At 38.3% G+C, this 17,235-nt stretch overlaps 1 protein-coding gene across 2 annotated transcripts in view; it reads left to right on the top strand.

Moving 5' to 3' along the window:
* The window catches only part of LOC141522329 (jun dimerization protein 2), a 95,048-nt gene extending 87,796 nt beyond the window's left edge, over positions 1-7,252 (top strand). For both annotated transcript variants that reach the window (XM_074235692.1, XM_074235693.1), the window contains exon 4: positions 6,032-7,252. In XM_074235692.1, the coding sequence (XP_074091793.1) occupies positions 6,032-6,217 (186 nt within the window). In that variant the 3' untranslated portion in view covers positions 6,218-7,252. The remainder of the gene's footprint in view (positions 1-6,031) is intronic.
* Positions 7,253-17,235: the final 9,983 nt, after the last annotated feature.

Here is a 17,235-nt window from a genome sequence, read left to right as displayed (position 1 = left end):
CCCCTTTCTAGGGTAGGGGAAGTAAAGAAACATTTATCTCTATAGCACTTGTTTTCTGTCAGACATTGTGCTAAAGACTTTATGAATTTGATCTCATTTGATCCTCACAGTAACCTAGGGAGGGAGTTATTATTATTATCTTTTATTTCACAATTCAGGAAACTGAGGCAAACAGAACTTAAACTCCTTGCCCAGGGTCACATAACTCAGGAATTCCTGAATTCAGAACCTGCCCTTTATCTGTTACATCAAATTGCATTTGTATTCTCCTCATTGCCTAACACATAATTACAACACAAAATGGCCATAACATATATGTTGTATACATTGACCACATATAGAGTATTCCATATTTTGACTTTCTTTTTTATGTGAATGTTCTTAGATGATAAACTTCATGAGGGCAGGATCTGAGTGTTCATACCTCCTTGTTATCTCCCGCATTGCCTATGTATATTGATTAAACAATTCCAGATCCAGTGAAGAGGTCTGAAAGAGTGTGAGCAGAAAAGAAACCTTTGGATCTGGGGAATTGCCAGAGGTTCTGTGGTGGTCCACACTGGCAGGTCTACAATTGTGCACAACACTTTTCAGTGCTCTGCTTAAGGAGGAGCCCCCAGAAAGTTCTTCCTCTCTGGGAATCCTTCACTTTTTGAAGTCTTAGATTTGTTGTCTCAGGATCTGATTATTAGAACTCTATTCCTGAGCATTGTTCCTTTAAAGCTGTGTCTACACAGCTGTGAAATGTTTAATGGAAGTGGTTATTTGGTATGATCATGATAAAAAATGAAATGATTTGACTCAATTCCATCACCTCATCTTCTTCCCAGCCTGAGAAGAAAAACAATATAGCTAACATTTATGTTCTTTAAAGCAGGAGTCCTTAACCTGGGATCAGTGAACTTATTTTTTAAAACAATATTTTGATAACTCTATTTCAGATGGTTTCATTTGTGATCTGATATGTTTTAGTTTACATATTCCAAAACATTCTGAGAAGGGTCTGTAGATTTTACCAGCTTGACAGAGATCTCCTCAAGAAAGAAAAAGGTGAAGAATCCCTGCTTTCAAGGTCACCACAACTGTTTTTCAATTCTTACTATTTTTCCTTCCCTTGGTTTTGAATAGATGTGCCCTTTATTTACCCTATTCATACCTCTCCACTCAGTTTCTCTCTAGACTTTCATTTCCATTATCACAAATCAAATGACTTCACCATGATGCTATTGTCAATTGTCAGTGACAATCCCTGACTGGTAAATAGTCTTTTTTTTAATATCAGACTTGCCCCAACCTCTTATCAAACCCTGGATAGACTGAAAGATCTATGGTGACATCTTTGTTTAAATTTTATTTTCTATTGATAGCTTTTTGATTTTTTTTGTTTTAGGTTTTTGCAAGGCAAATGGGGTCAAGTGGCTTGCCCAGGGCCACATAGCTAGGTAATTATTAAGTGTCTGAGACCGGATTTGAACCCAGGTACTCCTGACTCCAGGGCTGGTGCTTTATCCATTGCGCCACCTAGCCGCCCCTATCATTTTGATTTTCCATCATCTTCATTTTCAGATATATTCTTTCCCCCTCTATAACACCGAGAACCACCTCAATAAATAAAAAAAAATAGAAGAATAAAATAAAGATAAAATAGACACGGTATGGTATAAGAATGAAATAAATATAAAAAAAGATGAAAAAGAAAATAAACAGTACAAGAATAAAGATAAAATAAGAATAAGAATAAAAGAAACAAATGTAAGAACAGAAGATAAATATGAGAATAAAATAAAGATAAAATAAATAATAGAAGTATAAGAATAAGAATAAAATGCAGATAAGAAAAGAAACATAAGAATAAAATAAAGATAAATAAAAATAAGAAACATAAGAATAAAAAAGAAAACCAGTTCAGCAAATCTAGCTAACACATCAGCTGAGTTTGATACTATATACAATGTTCCAAACTCATAGTTCCCAGCTTCTTTCATTTACATTATTTTTTTTGTTTTGCTGTTCAGTTGTTTCATGGAGTCTTGGAGTTTTTGACCCCATTCATGACCCCATGAACTCATGAGGTGTTCTTGGCAAAGATACTGCAGTGGTTTGTCATTCCCTCTCCAGCTCATTTTACAGATAGGGAAACTGAGGCAAACAGGGTCTTGCTCGTTCTGCTTATGTCATTATAGTCTTTATGTATTTTACTTTCCTGGCTCTGTACATTTCACTTTATCAGTTCATCAGTCTTCCCATGCTACTCTGAATTCTTCATCTTCACGGTTTCTCTTTCCCCCTTTTTATTCTTATGAATTTGACAGACATTCGCTGACTTCTGGCTGTCTTTGTACAATTTTAAACTAGAGGATCTTCCATCTCTTTTCAGTTCTCTTTATCATCCATCTAGCTGGGATAATTCAGTATGTATTAATTTGTATAGGAGAGAGCTGACTTCTCTGTGACTTTTCACTATCTTAAATAAAAGTTATTATCATCATAGTATCTTATGGTTGAATCATCTTCCATTACATCAAGTGCCACAATTTGTGTTCCCATTCCCCAGACAAATAGGCATTTACTTTGTTTACATTTCTTTGCTATATGATGATATCTTGATCTTGATGAAATAGCCTGCCATAACCTTTTGGATTAGTAGGTGGTCTGGTACTTATTGAATATCTTCACCATATTTTCCTCTTCTCCTTTTCTTCTTCCCCTTCCTTCTCTCCTTTTCCTTCCTCTTCTCTCTTTCTCCCCCTCTCCTTCAGCTTCTTCCCCTTCCCCCTTTTTTCCCTCTCCCCCACCCTTTCCTCTTCCCCTCTCCTTTCCTCTCCTTGTTTTATCTTGCCCAGGCTGGAATCACAGCAGCCACTCACAAATCCAATCTCTCTCCTGATCAGCACAGAAGCCTTGACCTCCATTTCTGATCTGGGCCAGTTCACAACTTCTAAGGCAGCCTGGGGACCTTGCCCTTGCCCCCATTCCAGAGTGTCAATATATTAGTGCCAGATTTCGGGAGCAAATTCAGTTTAGCCCTTTGTAACACATAACTCCTGAGTTCAAGGCCACTAGTCTCAATCTTGTTCAGTAGTACAGATTATAGGCATGCAGCACCCCCTCTCATAGTCTTCATTGTGCTTCTTTGGGGATTCTGTCAAAATAAGGACTCTTTTTCAGAGTATCTGTCCATTTGAGCAATAATTTACTCATTTGTCATATGGTAGTCGTTTAAAGGGAAACCCCTGGTGTCCTAATTTAAATTGATCCAGTTGGACCTAAGGAGCTTGCTTTATTGATGCCTGTCAGAGTGCTAACATTTCTCCTCAAAATCTAATTCCTGCTGTCCTTGACTTCTACCCTCCTCTCAATGCTATTATAGTCTCTCCTGGGTAAGTCATTTATATATTGTGTCATTTATATCATGCTTGATCTGAAAAAAGTCTATATAATATCTATATTCTGAGACCAATCCATAATCCAGTATTCTATAGCTGCCTCTCCCTGAGAACTACCTTCTATTTGTGTGTGTGTGTGTGTGTGTGTGTGTGTGTGTGTGTGTGTGTGAGAGAGAGAGAGAGAGAGAGAGAGAGAGTATGAACTCATATATTTCTCTTACTTTATATATGTATATGAGACTGGATTTGAACTCAGGTCCTCCTGACTCCAGGGCCATTACTCTATCCACTGCATGGCCTAACTGCTCCAAAACACAATTAGCTATAAGTTTCCTTTTATGGTGACTGAGAACCAAAATTATTATTATTATTATTATCATCATCATCATCATCATCATTATTATTATTATCATCATCATCATCATCATTATTATTATTATTATTTTGATGAGACAATGGGGTTAAGTGACTTGCCCAAGGTCACACAGTAAGTGTCTGACACCAGATCTGCACTTAGGAAGAAGAAACTTCTTGACTCCAGGGCTGGCACCTATCCACTATGCCACCTAGATAGATAATCTTGACTATGGGGCAAAAGGTACTTTGAATATTGCTAGTGGGCATCTTGAGTTCATGAAGAATTACATAAGGGAGAGTCTAAATTCGGGGGGGGGTGTTGTTTTGTTCAGTTTTTCAGTAATGTTTGACTCTATGTGACCTCATAGACTTCTATCCATGGGATTTTCTTGGCAAAGATTCTGGATTGGTTTGCAATTGCCTTCTCTAGTGTGTCCTCATTTTACAGATGAGGAATTGAGGCAAATAGGGGTTAAGTGACTTGCCCTGGAGTCACATAGATACTTGATTTGAGACTTGATTTGATCTTTCTGGTTCCAGGCCCATTACTCTATCCACTGTATCTCCTAGCTGAACTAATTCTAAATTTCTGAAAGATTTTAAAACAATCTTCCTAAAGTGAAAATCTGACTGCTTCAGTCTCCTAGTCAGTCAACTCCAGTACTATCCTATCACTTCCAAGATTAAAAATAAAATCATTTGATGTTTAAAGCCCTTCTTAACCTAGCTTCTTTCTTCTCTCCAATCTTCTTATACCTTACTCTATTTTGTGCATTCTGTAATCCAGTGACTCTGGCTTCCTTGCTGTTCCTCATACTCCATCCCCTGACTCAGCATTTTTATTGGCTATCTCCTATGTCTGGAATTCCCTTCCTCCCTCCTCTGCCTCCTGACTGTCATCCTGGCCTTCTTCAAGTTTCAGGCACCATTCTCAGTTACTTTCAACATTAGCACCTTCTCTCTGAGATCATGGCTATTTTTTCCTGTATATCTTATGGGTACCTGGTTGTTTGCATGTTGCTGCTTCCATTAGACAGTGAGATCCTTGAAGACAGTTCCTTTGTATCCCCACAGTTTAGTATAGTGCCTGGTCACAGTAGGGGCTTAATACATGGTTATTGACTTGGTTAAGGTGACTTTGGTGAATCTATTCTTTGTGTATTCCTCAATCTAGTTGCAAGGTTACAGTATAGGCTTCATCACTATTGGTTCCATGATTACCTGGCAATGTTCTTGAGTACTAGCTCCCTAGAGAATGGTGGTTTCAGGTTCTGCTGTTTGGGTTCTTCAGTCTGGAGGACACCAACAACTGGAGAGTTGTAATGATCAAAGCTGGTGACTAAGACAAGGACAAAATGCACTCCCAAATCAGCCTGTAAAAACAAACAGAGTTATTGGGATAGTACGGGGCGGGGGGGGGGACCTCCAGGAGAAATCACAGAATCATACAATCATAGCATTGAAACTGGATGGGAAGTTGGAGGTCAAGTTCATCATAGTTCAAGGCCATCATTTTATGGATGAGAAAACTGAAACCCTGGGAAGAGATCCCAGTTTGCTATATGCCATTTGGAGAAGAAACCAAATGAGGTCAGGTCAGAGAGGAGCTTATCTTGGGGTAATGCTATTAGAGGGGGAAAGCAACTGGTAGTTTCTTATTTTAGCTAATTATTTTTGTTAAGTGTTAAGCTTAGGGATACCTGAGTATCACAGTTGATAGAGCGCCAGCCCTGGAGTCAGGAGGACTTTGAATTCATATCTGACTTCTTGTCCTTGGGCAAGTCACTCAACTCTCTTGGTCTGTTTCCTCATATGTAAAATGAACTGGAGAAAGATGTAACATTCCAGTATCTTTGCCAATTTGAAATCCCCAAAGGCGATTATGGAGAACTGGGACACAATTCAACAACCACAACATCAAAGTATTAAATGTTATTTCTAACTGCTGAAGAAATATAAGTGATGGGCAGCTAAATGGCACAGTGGGTAGGAGCACTATCCCTAGAATCAGGAGGACTTGAGTTCAAATTTGGCCTCAGATACTTACTAGCTATGTGACCCTGGACAAGTCATTTGACCCCAATTGCCTTATATATAAATGATGGTGGTGCCCTCCACATTTAAGCACCCTGGGAGGAAGCCCTAGTTATGACTCTGTAGGCAAGAACAGATCGAGAGATGTGAAAAGAATTTTGTTTCAACAAGTCCCTTTTCTCCCCCACCTCGTAGCCTCGTTTAGAGGATCCTTCGGTACACATTTAAAACTGGCTCTTTTTGGGTTTCTCCAGGAATCCGAGCGCTTGGAACTCATGAATGCAGAACTGAAGGCGCAGATCGAGGAGCTGAAGCAGGAAAGGCAGCAGCTGATCTTGATGCTGAACCGGCATCGTCCCACGTGTATCGTGAGGACAGACAGTGTCAAGACCCCCGAGTCTGAAGCCAACCCACTACTCGAACAGCTGGAGAAGAAGTGAGAGTGGATTGGGAGAAGAAAGAAGAAGGAGGATGAGGAGGGAGGAGGACAGAGGGTCCCAGAGGGGGCCTTTGTTTATGTGTGAAAAAACTTTGCAACAAGGCTCAGCACGGCCAGAATACAGCGGGTTTCTTTGTGGAATACAGACCAGCAACACATGGGGAAGGGAGGGTTGAGGGAAACCTGAGATCAGCGATGAAATGAGACCAAAGTAGAAACAGGGGAGGGGGATGATCCAGTGCCTAGGGTGACAGTGATGAGGGAGAAAGGGGTGAATGAAGGAAGGGACCTCCCAACCTCCATGGCTACAATCTCTTCTCCCATCATTTCCCATCAGTGTATCTGTCTTTGGGACAGCTACTGGCATTGGAAAAGTTGAATAGGGAAAAAAAAAACAAATGGAGTTCAGAATACAATTTTAGTACCCCCCCCCCCAGCCCCTTATCCCCCAAGTGATAGAGCAGAGCAGGAGAGGGATGTGATACAGGACCAACAAGCGCTGTCAGTGGCCTCCATCTGCATGTCCCTGCTCCATCGTCATCCCCCTGGATCCTGCGTCCCTGGGAAGACCCCTCCCGACCAGACGACCTCGCTCCCTGTTGGAGTTCGCTGTGGGCACTGAGGCGCGGGCGCCCTTCCAAAGCACATACTCACTCTAATGTTTACAGCCTGGCTGTCCCGGCAGTGCTTTAACTGCACATTTTTACACTTCTCTCTTTTTTTTTTAATATTTTTTACAAAAAGAAAAAAGGTTTTATACAGCAATATATATATGGATTTATATAATCACTCGACGTGATATGGTATAAATATGTTATGGTTTGTTTGTTACGAACAAATACTCCACAGTTATTGCCAATGTGTGTAAGTCAGTGTTAAGTGCTGGACGTCCCTGGGCGCCCTGGGGCTGGTGCCCATGGAGGAGATGCCTGACGCCAGATGCAGTGATCCCGAAGGGGGTGATGCCCATTTCCATCCGTGTAAGCCCTTCATAGTACTCAGTCCTGTATCGCTCAGTAAATGTTACTCTTACTTAGCCCATTGTCTCTTTGTGGTTTCTACCAGCTTTGTCTGTGCCCCCAGTGTGTGAGTGGATGGGGTGGGCAGAAGGAGCAGGACTGTGGGCACGCCTAGTTCATTTCTATCTGATCAAACGGGTTGTACATCACTGTGACTGATGAGCTCAGTGGCATGAGGCATGGATTATCTGCTTGATACCCATGTCAGGGACATCAGTATCAGAACATTCCATGGTCACTGACTATACCCTTGAACCCCTGTCTACTATCAAATTTGGTCATAAGAGAACTCAGTTGGCTAAGTTGAGATGTTCTCAATACAGCTCTTTCCTATAACCCATAAAACAAACAAAACAAAAACAAAAATGAATAAGCATAGTGCCCAAGCTACATTTAATAACTCACACTTACTACTCCATTGTCTTATGAGGTCATTCTTGAGGTCTGTACCCATAGAGTTCAAGCTTTTCCAGGCTCTACCAACCATGCTGGAAAGCTCAAGTTACTTTCTAAGTACAATCTTAACTGATTGAGAAGAGGCTCATCTCTTGTAGACTGGATAGTAGGTGATCCCAGGATCAAGAGATCTAGAATTAGGAGGAACCTGTGAAGAGGCCATCAATTCTAATCCCGATTTTTAATAGATGAGGAAGCTAAGGTTCATGGAGACTGTGTCATAAAGATAAAAAGCATGATTGGATGTCTGAACCCAATTTCTCTGACTCCAGAACATTTTCAATGGGCTAAGGCTTTAGTATAATAACAATAGCCACATCCAGAGTCAAAAGAAATGAGACGGATTAGAAGAAAAAAATCTCATCAAAAACCTCAAACAAAAGTCTGAGATACAAAATTATTGGAAGTGACTCAAATTCATAATAATGAGAACAATTCCCCAATTTCTAAGTGAGTCAAAAATATAAATAGGTAGCTCTTTATTTTAAAAAAACTCACAATAAAAAGCACATGAAAAAAGTTCAAAATTCCTAAAAATTAGATAAATATGAACTTTTCAACAATCATTTTTGTAAGGTTTGAGTTTCACATTTTTCTCCTTCCCTCTCCTCTCCCCAATAGAAAGCAATCTAATATGATATATATATATATATATATATGAAAAACTGTTAAACATATCCATATTAACCATGGTGTGAAAGAAGAATCAAAAGAGGTAAAAAAATTAGAGGGAATACATAATACATAAAACAGATTTTAAAAATTGAAAATAGTAAACTTAATTCTTCATTCATATCCTATAGTTCCTTCTTTAAATGTGGATATTTTCCATCATAAGTCCTTTAGAATTGTCTTTGATTATTGTACTGCTGAGATGAGCAAGCCTATCTTCGTTGATCATCACACCATGCTTCTGTTTGTGAGTATAATGTTCTGCTTTTGCTCACTTCACTCAACATTAGTTCATGCAAGTCTTTCCAGGCTTTTCTGAAGTTCTGTCCCTTACAATTTCTTAGAGAACAATCATACTCTTATCACATTCATATACCACAATTTGTTTAGATATTCGCCATTTGATGGGAATCTCCTCAATTTCCAATTCTTTGCCATCATAAAAAGAGCTGCTATAAATATTTTTGTGCATGTTGGCTTTTTACCCTTTTTTGTGATCTCTGGAATATAGGTCTAGAAGTGGTATTACTGGATCAAAAGGTAGACAGTTTTATTAGCCTTTGGGTATATGGATTTTTAAGACTTTGAAATTAGACCGAGCAAATTGGTTACCAAAAAATCAACTGACTCTGATAAGTCATGAAGCAAACAAAAAGATACAAAATAACTTAGCCCTTAGTGGCTGATTTCCTCTTATGCAACGATAGAGAGTTGGAAAATGAGATATTAATCTAAGAATTATCCAGTGTTAAGGTCATCTACAGACATTGTGAAATTCTTGTACAATGACCCAGTCAATATACTAGAACTAGCTTGGATCATTCTTGGCATAGTTGCAAGAAATAAAACTAGAAGAGGAAATAACAACTAAATATAAAGATGTCTCACATATTATCTTTGGAGAAGCAAAGAAAAGAATGGGCAGAATTGGTTTCATCATGCAAACAAAGGCAACAAAACAAATTATCTTTTGGAACACTTGGTAAATGATATATTTCAGTGCTTATGAGGAGCAACAGCAAATAGATCAATGTGAAGAAAATTGCAGTTTATGTACCAATATCTAATGGGCCAATTAAAGATAGGGAGGGAGAGAAAAATTTGACAAAGAATGTGACAAGACTCTATAAATTAATTCCTTACATATTCACTACTCAGTGACTTCATTATAAATAAATAGAGGAACATAGTGTAAAATATGTTGGGAAATGTAGCTCAAGATTAAGAAAATAAGGAGGTCAAAGGCTATAAAATGACAGAGTCCATAACTATGTATAATTACTACTTTAAGAAGACAGTCAGATGATGTATGTGGTGAGCACTGAAAAAGATTACAAAATTGAAAGGATGTCAACAGATAGGAAATGAATAGTTACTTTATAACACAGTCATCTCCAAATCAGTTATTGAAATACAATTAAATCATTGACTTGTTAGAGCAAAGATCAAAATCAATCACAAATTAGGACAAAAACAACAATAAGTTGTGCAATTAAAATAGATTGAATGCAATTGATCTAAAGAAGCTATTACCTCCCCTCCCTCCATATTAGGGAAGCAGATAAAAGAAGAGATATCCACAACACAGACCACCATCATTCCCTAAGGGAATTTAATTTATATAAAACAATTTCCATAATGGGAGGGCAAAAGAACCTACAAACTCTTAGACAAGAAATATGAGATTGTGATGTGGCAGCCAGGGTCACTAATGATCTGAGATATAAACTCATATATAAAATGATAGGGATGAGGACAAGACGTGTGATTTCATTAGTAAAGGGGAATTCAGATAAACAAGCTTCCTTTACCAGAGCAGGTTGGCAACTTTGTTACTTCTTATTTAAAAACCCTTAGAAGTTAGACAGGGGCAGCTAGGTGGCACAGTGTATAGAGCACCAGCCCTGGACTCAGCAAGGCCTGAATTCAAATTTGTTCTCAGATACATAATACCTAGCTGTGTTACCTAGCTGTGTGACCTTAGGCAAGTCACTTGAGCCCATTGACTTGCAAGAAAGAGAAGAATTTAAAGGACTTAAGGGACAGACAATACGTGTCCAAAGTGGGACTTGAATTCAGGTCTTCCTGGGTTTAAAGCTAGCTTTGTCTCATCTTACTCATGCATAAGTTCATAAATTTTATTTTTCAGAGTAGAGGATGGTAATGAAAGACTATAACTAGCTTTGAGCATAAATCACTGAGAGGTGATAGATGGGGGGAGGAAATTCTTGCAGAAAGCTTGGCAAGAAAAATCAGTTAAGTCACATTGTCCCAAAAGAAATAGAGAAGAAGCAGATGAAAGATGGAAAAGATCCATCAAGACTTTTATTTTTTTCCTGTTTCAGTGACTCTACTGCATTTGGACAAGTAGAATCATTATTATCCTTATTTTATAGATGAGGGAACCGAGGCTCCAATGGAAGTGACTTGCCAATAGTCACATAGTTATTACATATCTGAACTCAGATCTAACTTCATATCCAATACTTTGACTCATATGTGAAAATCTCAGACAAGGGATTTACATTGCTCCTTGAGGAATTCCAAATTGTTGGGGAGACTTTCCAGATACCAAATCTAAATTTTGCTATTTGAAGCTTCTACCCATCACTTCTATTTTCTACTCACTACTACCTTCTAAAGTCAAACAAAATAATATAGACTTTGGAGTACTTCAAAGAATCTAGCATGTTCTTCCTGGGAATTCTTTCCTCTAGACTAAATATCTCTATTTCCTTCATCCTATCCTCATGTGGGCAGATAGATGGCACACTAGATAAAGTGTCTGACCTGGAGTTAGGAGTCCTGGGTTCAAATGTGACCTCAAACAAGTTTATTAACCGTGTGACCCTGGGCAAGTCACTTAACTGTTTGCTTCAGTTTCCTCATCTGTAAAATGAGCTGGAGAAGGAAAGGGCAAATCACTCCAGTATCTTTGCCTAGAAAATGACAAAATGGGGTCATGAAGAGTTGAATGCAACTGAAGCTGTTCAAGAATGAGAAGTCCCTTTGCTGTCGTGGTTGCATTCACCTGGATGCTCTCCAATTTGTCCTTTCTAAACTATTGTGCCTAGAATTGAACATAATGCTCCAGATTCTTCCCAGGACAGAGTACAGATGCTCCAGTTGTGTTCTGTCCAGGAAGGGCTATCCCTTCCTTGTACCTGGAAGCTATGTCTCTCTTAATGCAACACTAATCTCAGTATGTGGAACAACAGAGTGAATACTGGGTCTGGAGTCAGGCTAGAATAACATTTAAAATTCAACTTCCAACACTTACTAGCTGTGGTAAAGGCACTTAACTTCAATCTGTCTCAGTTTTCTCATCTATAAAATGGGAACAATAATAGCACCTCTCTCCCAGGGTGCTCCTGAAAATTAAATGAGAAAATCATAGCAAAGCACATAGCATAGTATCTACAGTCTATATAGATGTTAGCTATTATTATTTTTTGGCTACAATCTTGCATTATTGATTCAATCATTAAACATTTATTAGGGATCTACTAATGCTAAATCTTGGGGATTTAAAAGAAAGCAAAAGATAATTCCTGTCTTCAAGGAGCTTATAATTTCTATTGAAATTTCAGTTCACTAATACCCTCAGATCTTTTTTCCTGACAAATTGTTTTTTAACCCTTTCTACCTGTCTTGTAATTGTGAAATTGATTTCTTGAATGCACATACAAGATTTTACATTCATTGGGACAGCTAGGTGGTGTCGTGGTGGAATGGATAGAGCACCAACCCTGGATTCAGAAGGACCTGAATTCAAATCCAGCCTCAGACACTTGATAGCTGTGTGACCTTGAGCAAGTCACTTAACCTCAATGCCTTGTTTAAAAAAAAAGACAAACACATGGCCAATGTGGTTTGATTTTACATTCATTGTTACTGAATTCCATATAGAATTTTTCTCAACATTTCTGTCCTCTACAACAGATAATGAATAGTTCATAAGCTCTGATTATCTTCCTGGTTGCTTTCTTGTTTATGTTTTTCTGGGAAACAAAATAATACACTTGTCTCATGAAGTAATTTTGGGGTAACTTTTGGATGCATAATGAAATCAAATTTTCCAAATTCTTCACACATTTCTCTGAAACAAGCCTATGAGTTGTCATTTCATTTGATGATGATTTGCTAGTGTGGTTTAATTTATAGTGAATGAAAAGGTCAATGTGGATTTGATTCAGTTTTCCCAGTGATTTCATCAACTAATTGGACCAGAATCTCAGAGTACAAGTGTCAACAGCTAAATTAATGTTTTGTAGGTAGCCAAAAAATTGACTTGGCACTTTCTCTCTGATCCCTTTTTACTGCTCTTCCACCATCTCTGAAGGAACAGAAGAGCCCTGAACATGACACTCAACAGTCATCATGACCAAGAAACTCATCTCCTAGTGGTCACAAACCTGTCAGCTGGGTGAGTCTCCAGACAGCAGACACCATTTCCCATCAAGGCCACATTTCATGCCTTTCTCCTTTGCAGAACCTATCAGAACATGGTGCTCCACTGGCATGGCTGTTAAGAACCAAGAATAAGAACCTTCACACTGTGATGGAGCATGGAAGCAGGGCTTTTGTGAATCTCTCCCTAGGTCTGAGGTCACAGACTTGTGGTATTTAAATCTGGAAGGAATTTAGAAATTATCCAATCAGGTCCCCTCATTTTATAGAGTGGTTTTGAAAGCAGTTTCCAAATTATAATCAAATTTAGAGCTGGGAGAAACCTTACTGGTCATCTGGCCACAGAAAGTCGAATTGCTTTATTTTACAGCCAAGGGAAAGCCCAGAAAAATTAAAATACCTTGCCCAAGGTCAGAAAAATGACAGGTGAGATTTGAATTGAGATCCTCTTCTCAATTCAGAGTTCTTTTATTGTAGCACAGTTTGTTATTCAATCATTTCAGTCATGTCTGACTCTTTCTGACCCAATTTGGACTTTATTTGGCAAAAATACTGGAGTGGTTTGCCATTTTCTTCTCCCACTCATTTTATAGAGGAGGAAATTGAGGCAAACAGGGTTAAGTGACTTACCCAGGATCAACAACTAGTAAACATCTGAGCTCAGATTTGAACTCAGGAAGATGGGTCTTCCTAACTGCAGGTTCAGTAGAACCCACTGTGCCAATTAGCTGCCCATATCAAAATTACTTAATTAATCACAATAAATGCTTATTGGCTATACTGGACAATCTCTGAGGATCCTTCCATTTCTATGTCCTTTAAGTTTTCCTAAAGGGACTACTATGAAGGAAAGCTCTTATTTAGATGCATAAGTTATGTTATACTTGTGCTATTAAAAAAATGATTCTGTTAAATGATGATGATGATGATCTGCCATTTTATATAGAACTTGTTAAAGTTTCCAAAGCACTTTATTTTATCTCATTTTAGTTTCTCTACAAGTCTTTGGGCAGAGGTACTCATTACCTTTGTTTTACAAAGGAGGAACTGGAGGCTCAGAAACTTAAAAGGTATCTATAATCTTACAGCTAGTAAGTAAACCATCTGGTGAGTTTTTACTGAAAACCAAAACATTCTCAAATTCCAGAAAAGTCACAGAATTTCAAAATCTTAAGTCCTACTGAGGTCTCTATGGTATTATGCAAATAAACAGCTAGTAAATGTTAGAGGTGAGATTTGAACCCAGGTTTTCATGACTTCATGTCCAGCATGCTATCAACTATATCACCTAGTGACCTGACTGTATAATCACAACCTATATTTATAACTATTTGATATTTGTTTATTTTTATGAGCCATAATGACATGGATATCTTGGATTCTCCAAGGCATTTTTTTTTTTTTTAGATTTTTCAAGGCAATGGGTTTAAGTGGTTTGCCCAAGGCCATACGGCTAGGTAATTATTAAGTGTCTGAGGTCGGATTTGAACCCAAATACTCCTGACTCCAAGGCCGGTGCTCTATTCACTGCACCATCTAGCCGCCCCTTTTTTTGTTTGTTTGGGGTTTTTTGGGGGTTTTTTTTAGGAGTCAATTTAATTTTTTTTTTTTTTTTAGGTTTTTGCAAGGCAAACGGGGTTAAGTGGCTTGCCCAAGGCCACACAGCTAGGTAATTGTCAAGTGTCTGAGACCAGATTTGAACCCAGGTACTCCTGACTCCAGGGATAGTGCTTTATCCACTGCACCACCTAGCCTCCCCCTCCAAGGCTATTTAATGGAACATAAACTCTATAGAGCTCTACCAAACTGAGAAAAGGTCAAGTAGAGTCAAGATAAGACTTGCACTGGTTGTATCTAAATAGTATTGACTGGGGAGATGGGGTGCAGACAAATTTACAGATCATTAAGTGTGGAAGCAAATTGGTAGAGACAAAAGGTGGCTGTGTGGAAGGTTTTCTTTCTTCTTCCTATCTTGTGTATTATTGATACCAATATAACAAGGACTCCAATACACGTTTTCTTACAATATTGTCTTGATAACACCAAACAGATAAGATGGGAACTGTTAGGCTCATCCATGATCCCTTTGACCAAGGACAATTCTGTAGGGAGGTGAATGACAGCTAAAGATTGGACCTGGCATTTCACTGACATAAGGAACTCATGAATGAGGAAACTGTCTATCAATCTCTGCATTTTACAGCACTATCTCTAATATTTACAGGTTTCCTCTCTTACAGATGTTAAGTTGCCCAGGATCACATAGCTAATCCATGCCATAGGCTGTTATAACTAAACTAAGAGGTGAGGAAGTCGGGGTGAAATTTTCCCCTAATACATCTATGTATCATATAACAGTTGACTGGTAGAACTCCCTCCCCACTGGGTTATTCTACAAGTCTTTCTGGCAAAGATTAATCTCCTTGTAAATCTTTAATCCTTTGACTGACAAAACCCTTTTCTGCTCACAGGGAACCCTGAAGAATAACTGCTGATTGCATGAATTTTTTTCTTTTCTACCTGTAAAGGTGACCACAGGCTTAGTTTGACATTGCAGCCACCTGGATTGAGTTTTGCCAATTGCTTACCAGTTGAAAGTGCCTTGATTATAGCTACTGCTTTGGCTATCGAGAAGAATCTGAACCTTGGCTCCTTTAAAGGTCTTACCTTTATCCAAGTCTCCAATGCAAAGGTTTCTAATCTTGTCATTTTTCACACTGACTTTGAGCTATTCAGGCACACCTCACATCCCAAATCATGGCTCACAGGGTGGAGGGATATTATTGTTCTCTTTCCTGACTTTCTTGTTGCTTTTATTTTAATAAAGACATAATGCACAGTCTTATTAAACTAGATTTGCATAATAAGGATTTTGGAATTCTGTGACTTTTTACTGGAATTTTAAGAATGTTCTGTTTTTCATTGAAGGCTCAGCAGATGGTTCAACAACAATAGATGGGGAGATCCAAGAGGAATATGGGGAGGAAGTTGTCTTGATTTAGATACAAGAATAGAGGATTTGACAGTAGAGGACCTGAGTTTGAGGCCTGGTTCCAGATATGTATACTCCCTAAGACCTTAGACAATGATAATCATAAGAGATGTTCATATATAATGCTTTTACAAAGTCCTTCATTTGACATTCCTGGGTCTCAGTTTCCTTGTTACAAAATGAGCAAATTGAGCTAGATGGTTTCTAGAGTTCCTCAGGGACTCTTAACCATAAGTCCCAAGGGAAATTTCCGAGGGTCTGTGAATTTGGTTTTCAGTAATATCTTTATTACTATTTTGCAGTTTAATGGGTTTCCTTTGTAATACTCCATAATTATTATTATTATTATTTCATACATTTAAATAATTTATTCTGAGAATGGGTCTATAGTCTTCACAAAGGAATCCATGACACAAAACAAGGATCTCTAAGATCTTATATTAATTAGAGATGGGTAAGAATTCAAATGACATTTTAAGATTAACAGTGTTTTGAAGACTTCATGACTCTCAAAGAACTCTAATAAGATAGGTGCTCTTATTATTCCCACTTTATAGAGGAGAAAATAGAGACTCTGAGATGTTAAGTGATTTGCTTATGGTCCCACAGCTAATAAGCATCCAAAGTGGGATATGAATCCAATATCCTGTCTCAGTCTGGAGATCTTTCATTGTTAATCCATGCTGCTTTCTCAAGGGCATCCATGAAGGCAAAGAAATGGGTGAGTGCAGGTCAGTAAGTAAGTCAATTAATATTTATTAAAGGCTGTCTATTTGTTAGGTACTTTGCTAAGCATAAGAGATAGAAAGACAAAAGATAGTGTCTGACCTTGAAGAACTTACAGTCTAATGGGAGCAAATAACAGAATTTTAGGATTGGATGGAACCGCAAAACATCCAATCTGGATTAGACAGGAATCAATTCTTTTTTTTTAAAAAAGGGGCAATCCTTGGGCAGCTGGGTGGTGCAGTGGATAGAGCACTGGCCCTGGAGTCAGGAGAACTTGAGGCACTTAATAATTATCTGGCTGTGTGACCTTGAGCAAGTCACTTAACCCCATTACTTTGCCAAAAACAAATGGCAATCTAGATTTCTGTTGGTCTCAAATAAGGGGCAAAGGGTAGCACCCCTGAAGTAGCCTATCTTATTTCAAAACAATCTCATTATTAATTATACCTTATATAAATTCTCAATCTTGCTGCAATTTCTATTCTGTGACTAATGAATAAGAATCAATTTTCCCATGTGATAGATCTTTAAATACTTGAGAACAGCTGGCATGTTCCCTCTAAATCTTCTCTTCTCCAGGCTAAATAATCCCAATTCTATGATCTTTATATCATATAGTCTTCAGATCCTTCACTATCCTCATCTTATTTCTCTGAATATTGGATATTCATAATGAGAGAAGTGAGAACCTCACTTATCCTTCCTGGTCTGACCACATCAGGTTGCTGTTTTCAGGAATCT

Source organism: Macrotis lagotis, chromosome 4 (assembly GCF_037893015.1).
Source record: "Macrotis lagotis isolate mMagLag1 chromosome 4, bilby.v1.9.chrom.fasta, whole genome shotgun sequence".
In the NCBI taxonomy this organism is placed as follows: Eukaryota; Metazoa; Chordata; class Mammalia; order Peramelemorphia; family Peramelidae; genus Macrotis; species Macrotis lagotis.
This window is presented reverse-complemented; position numbering and strand designations above follow the sequence as displayed.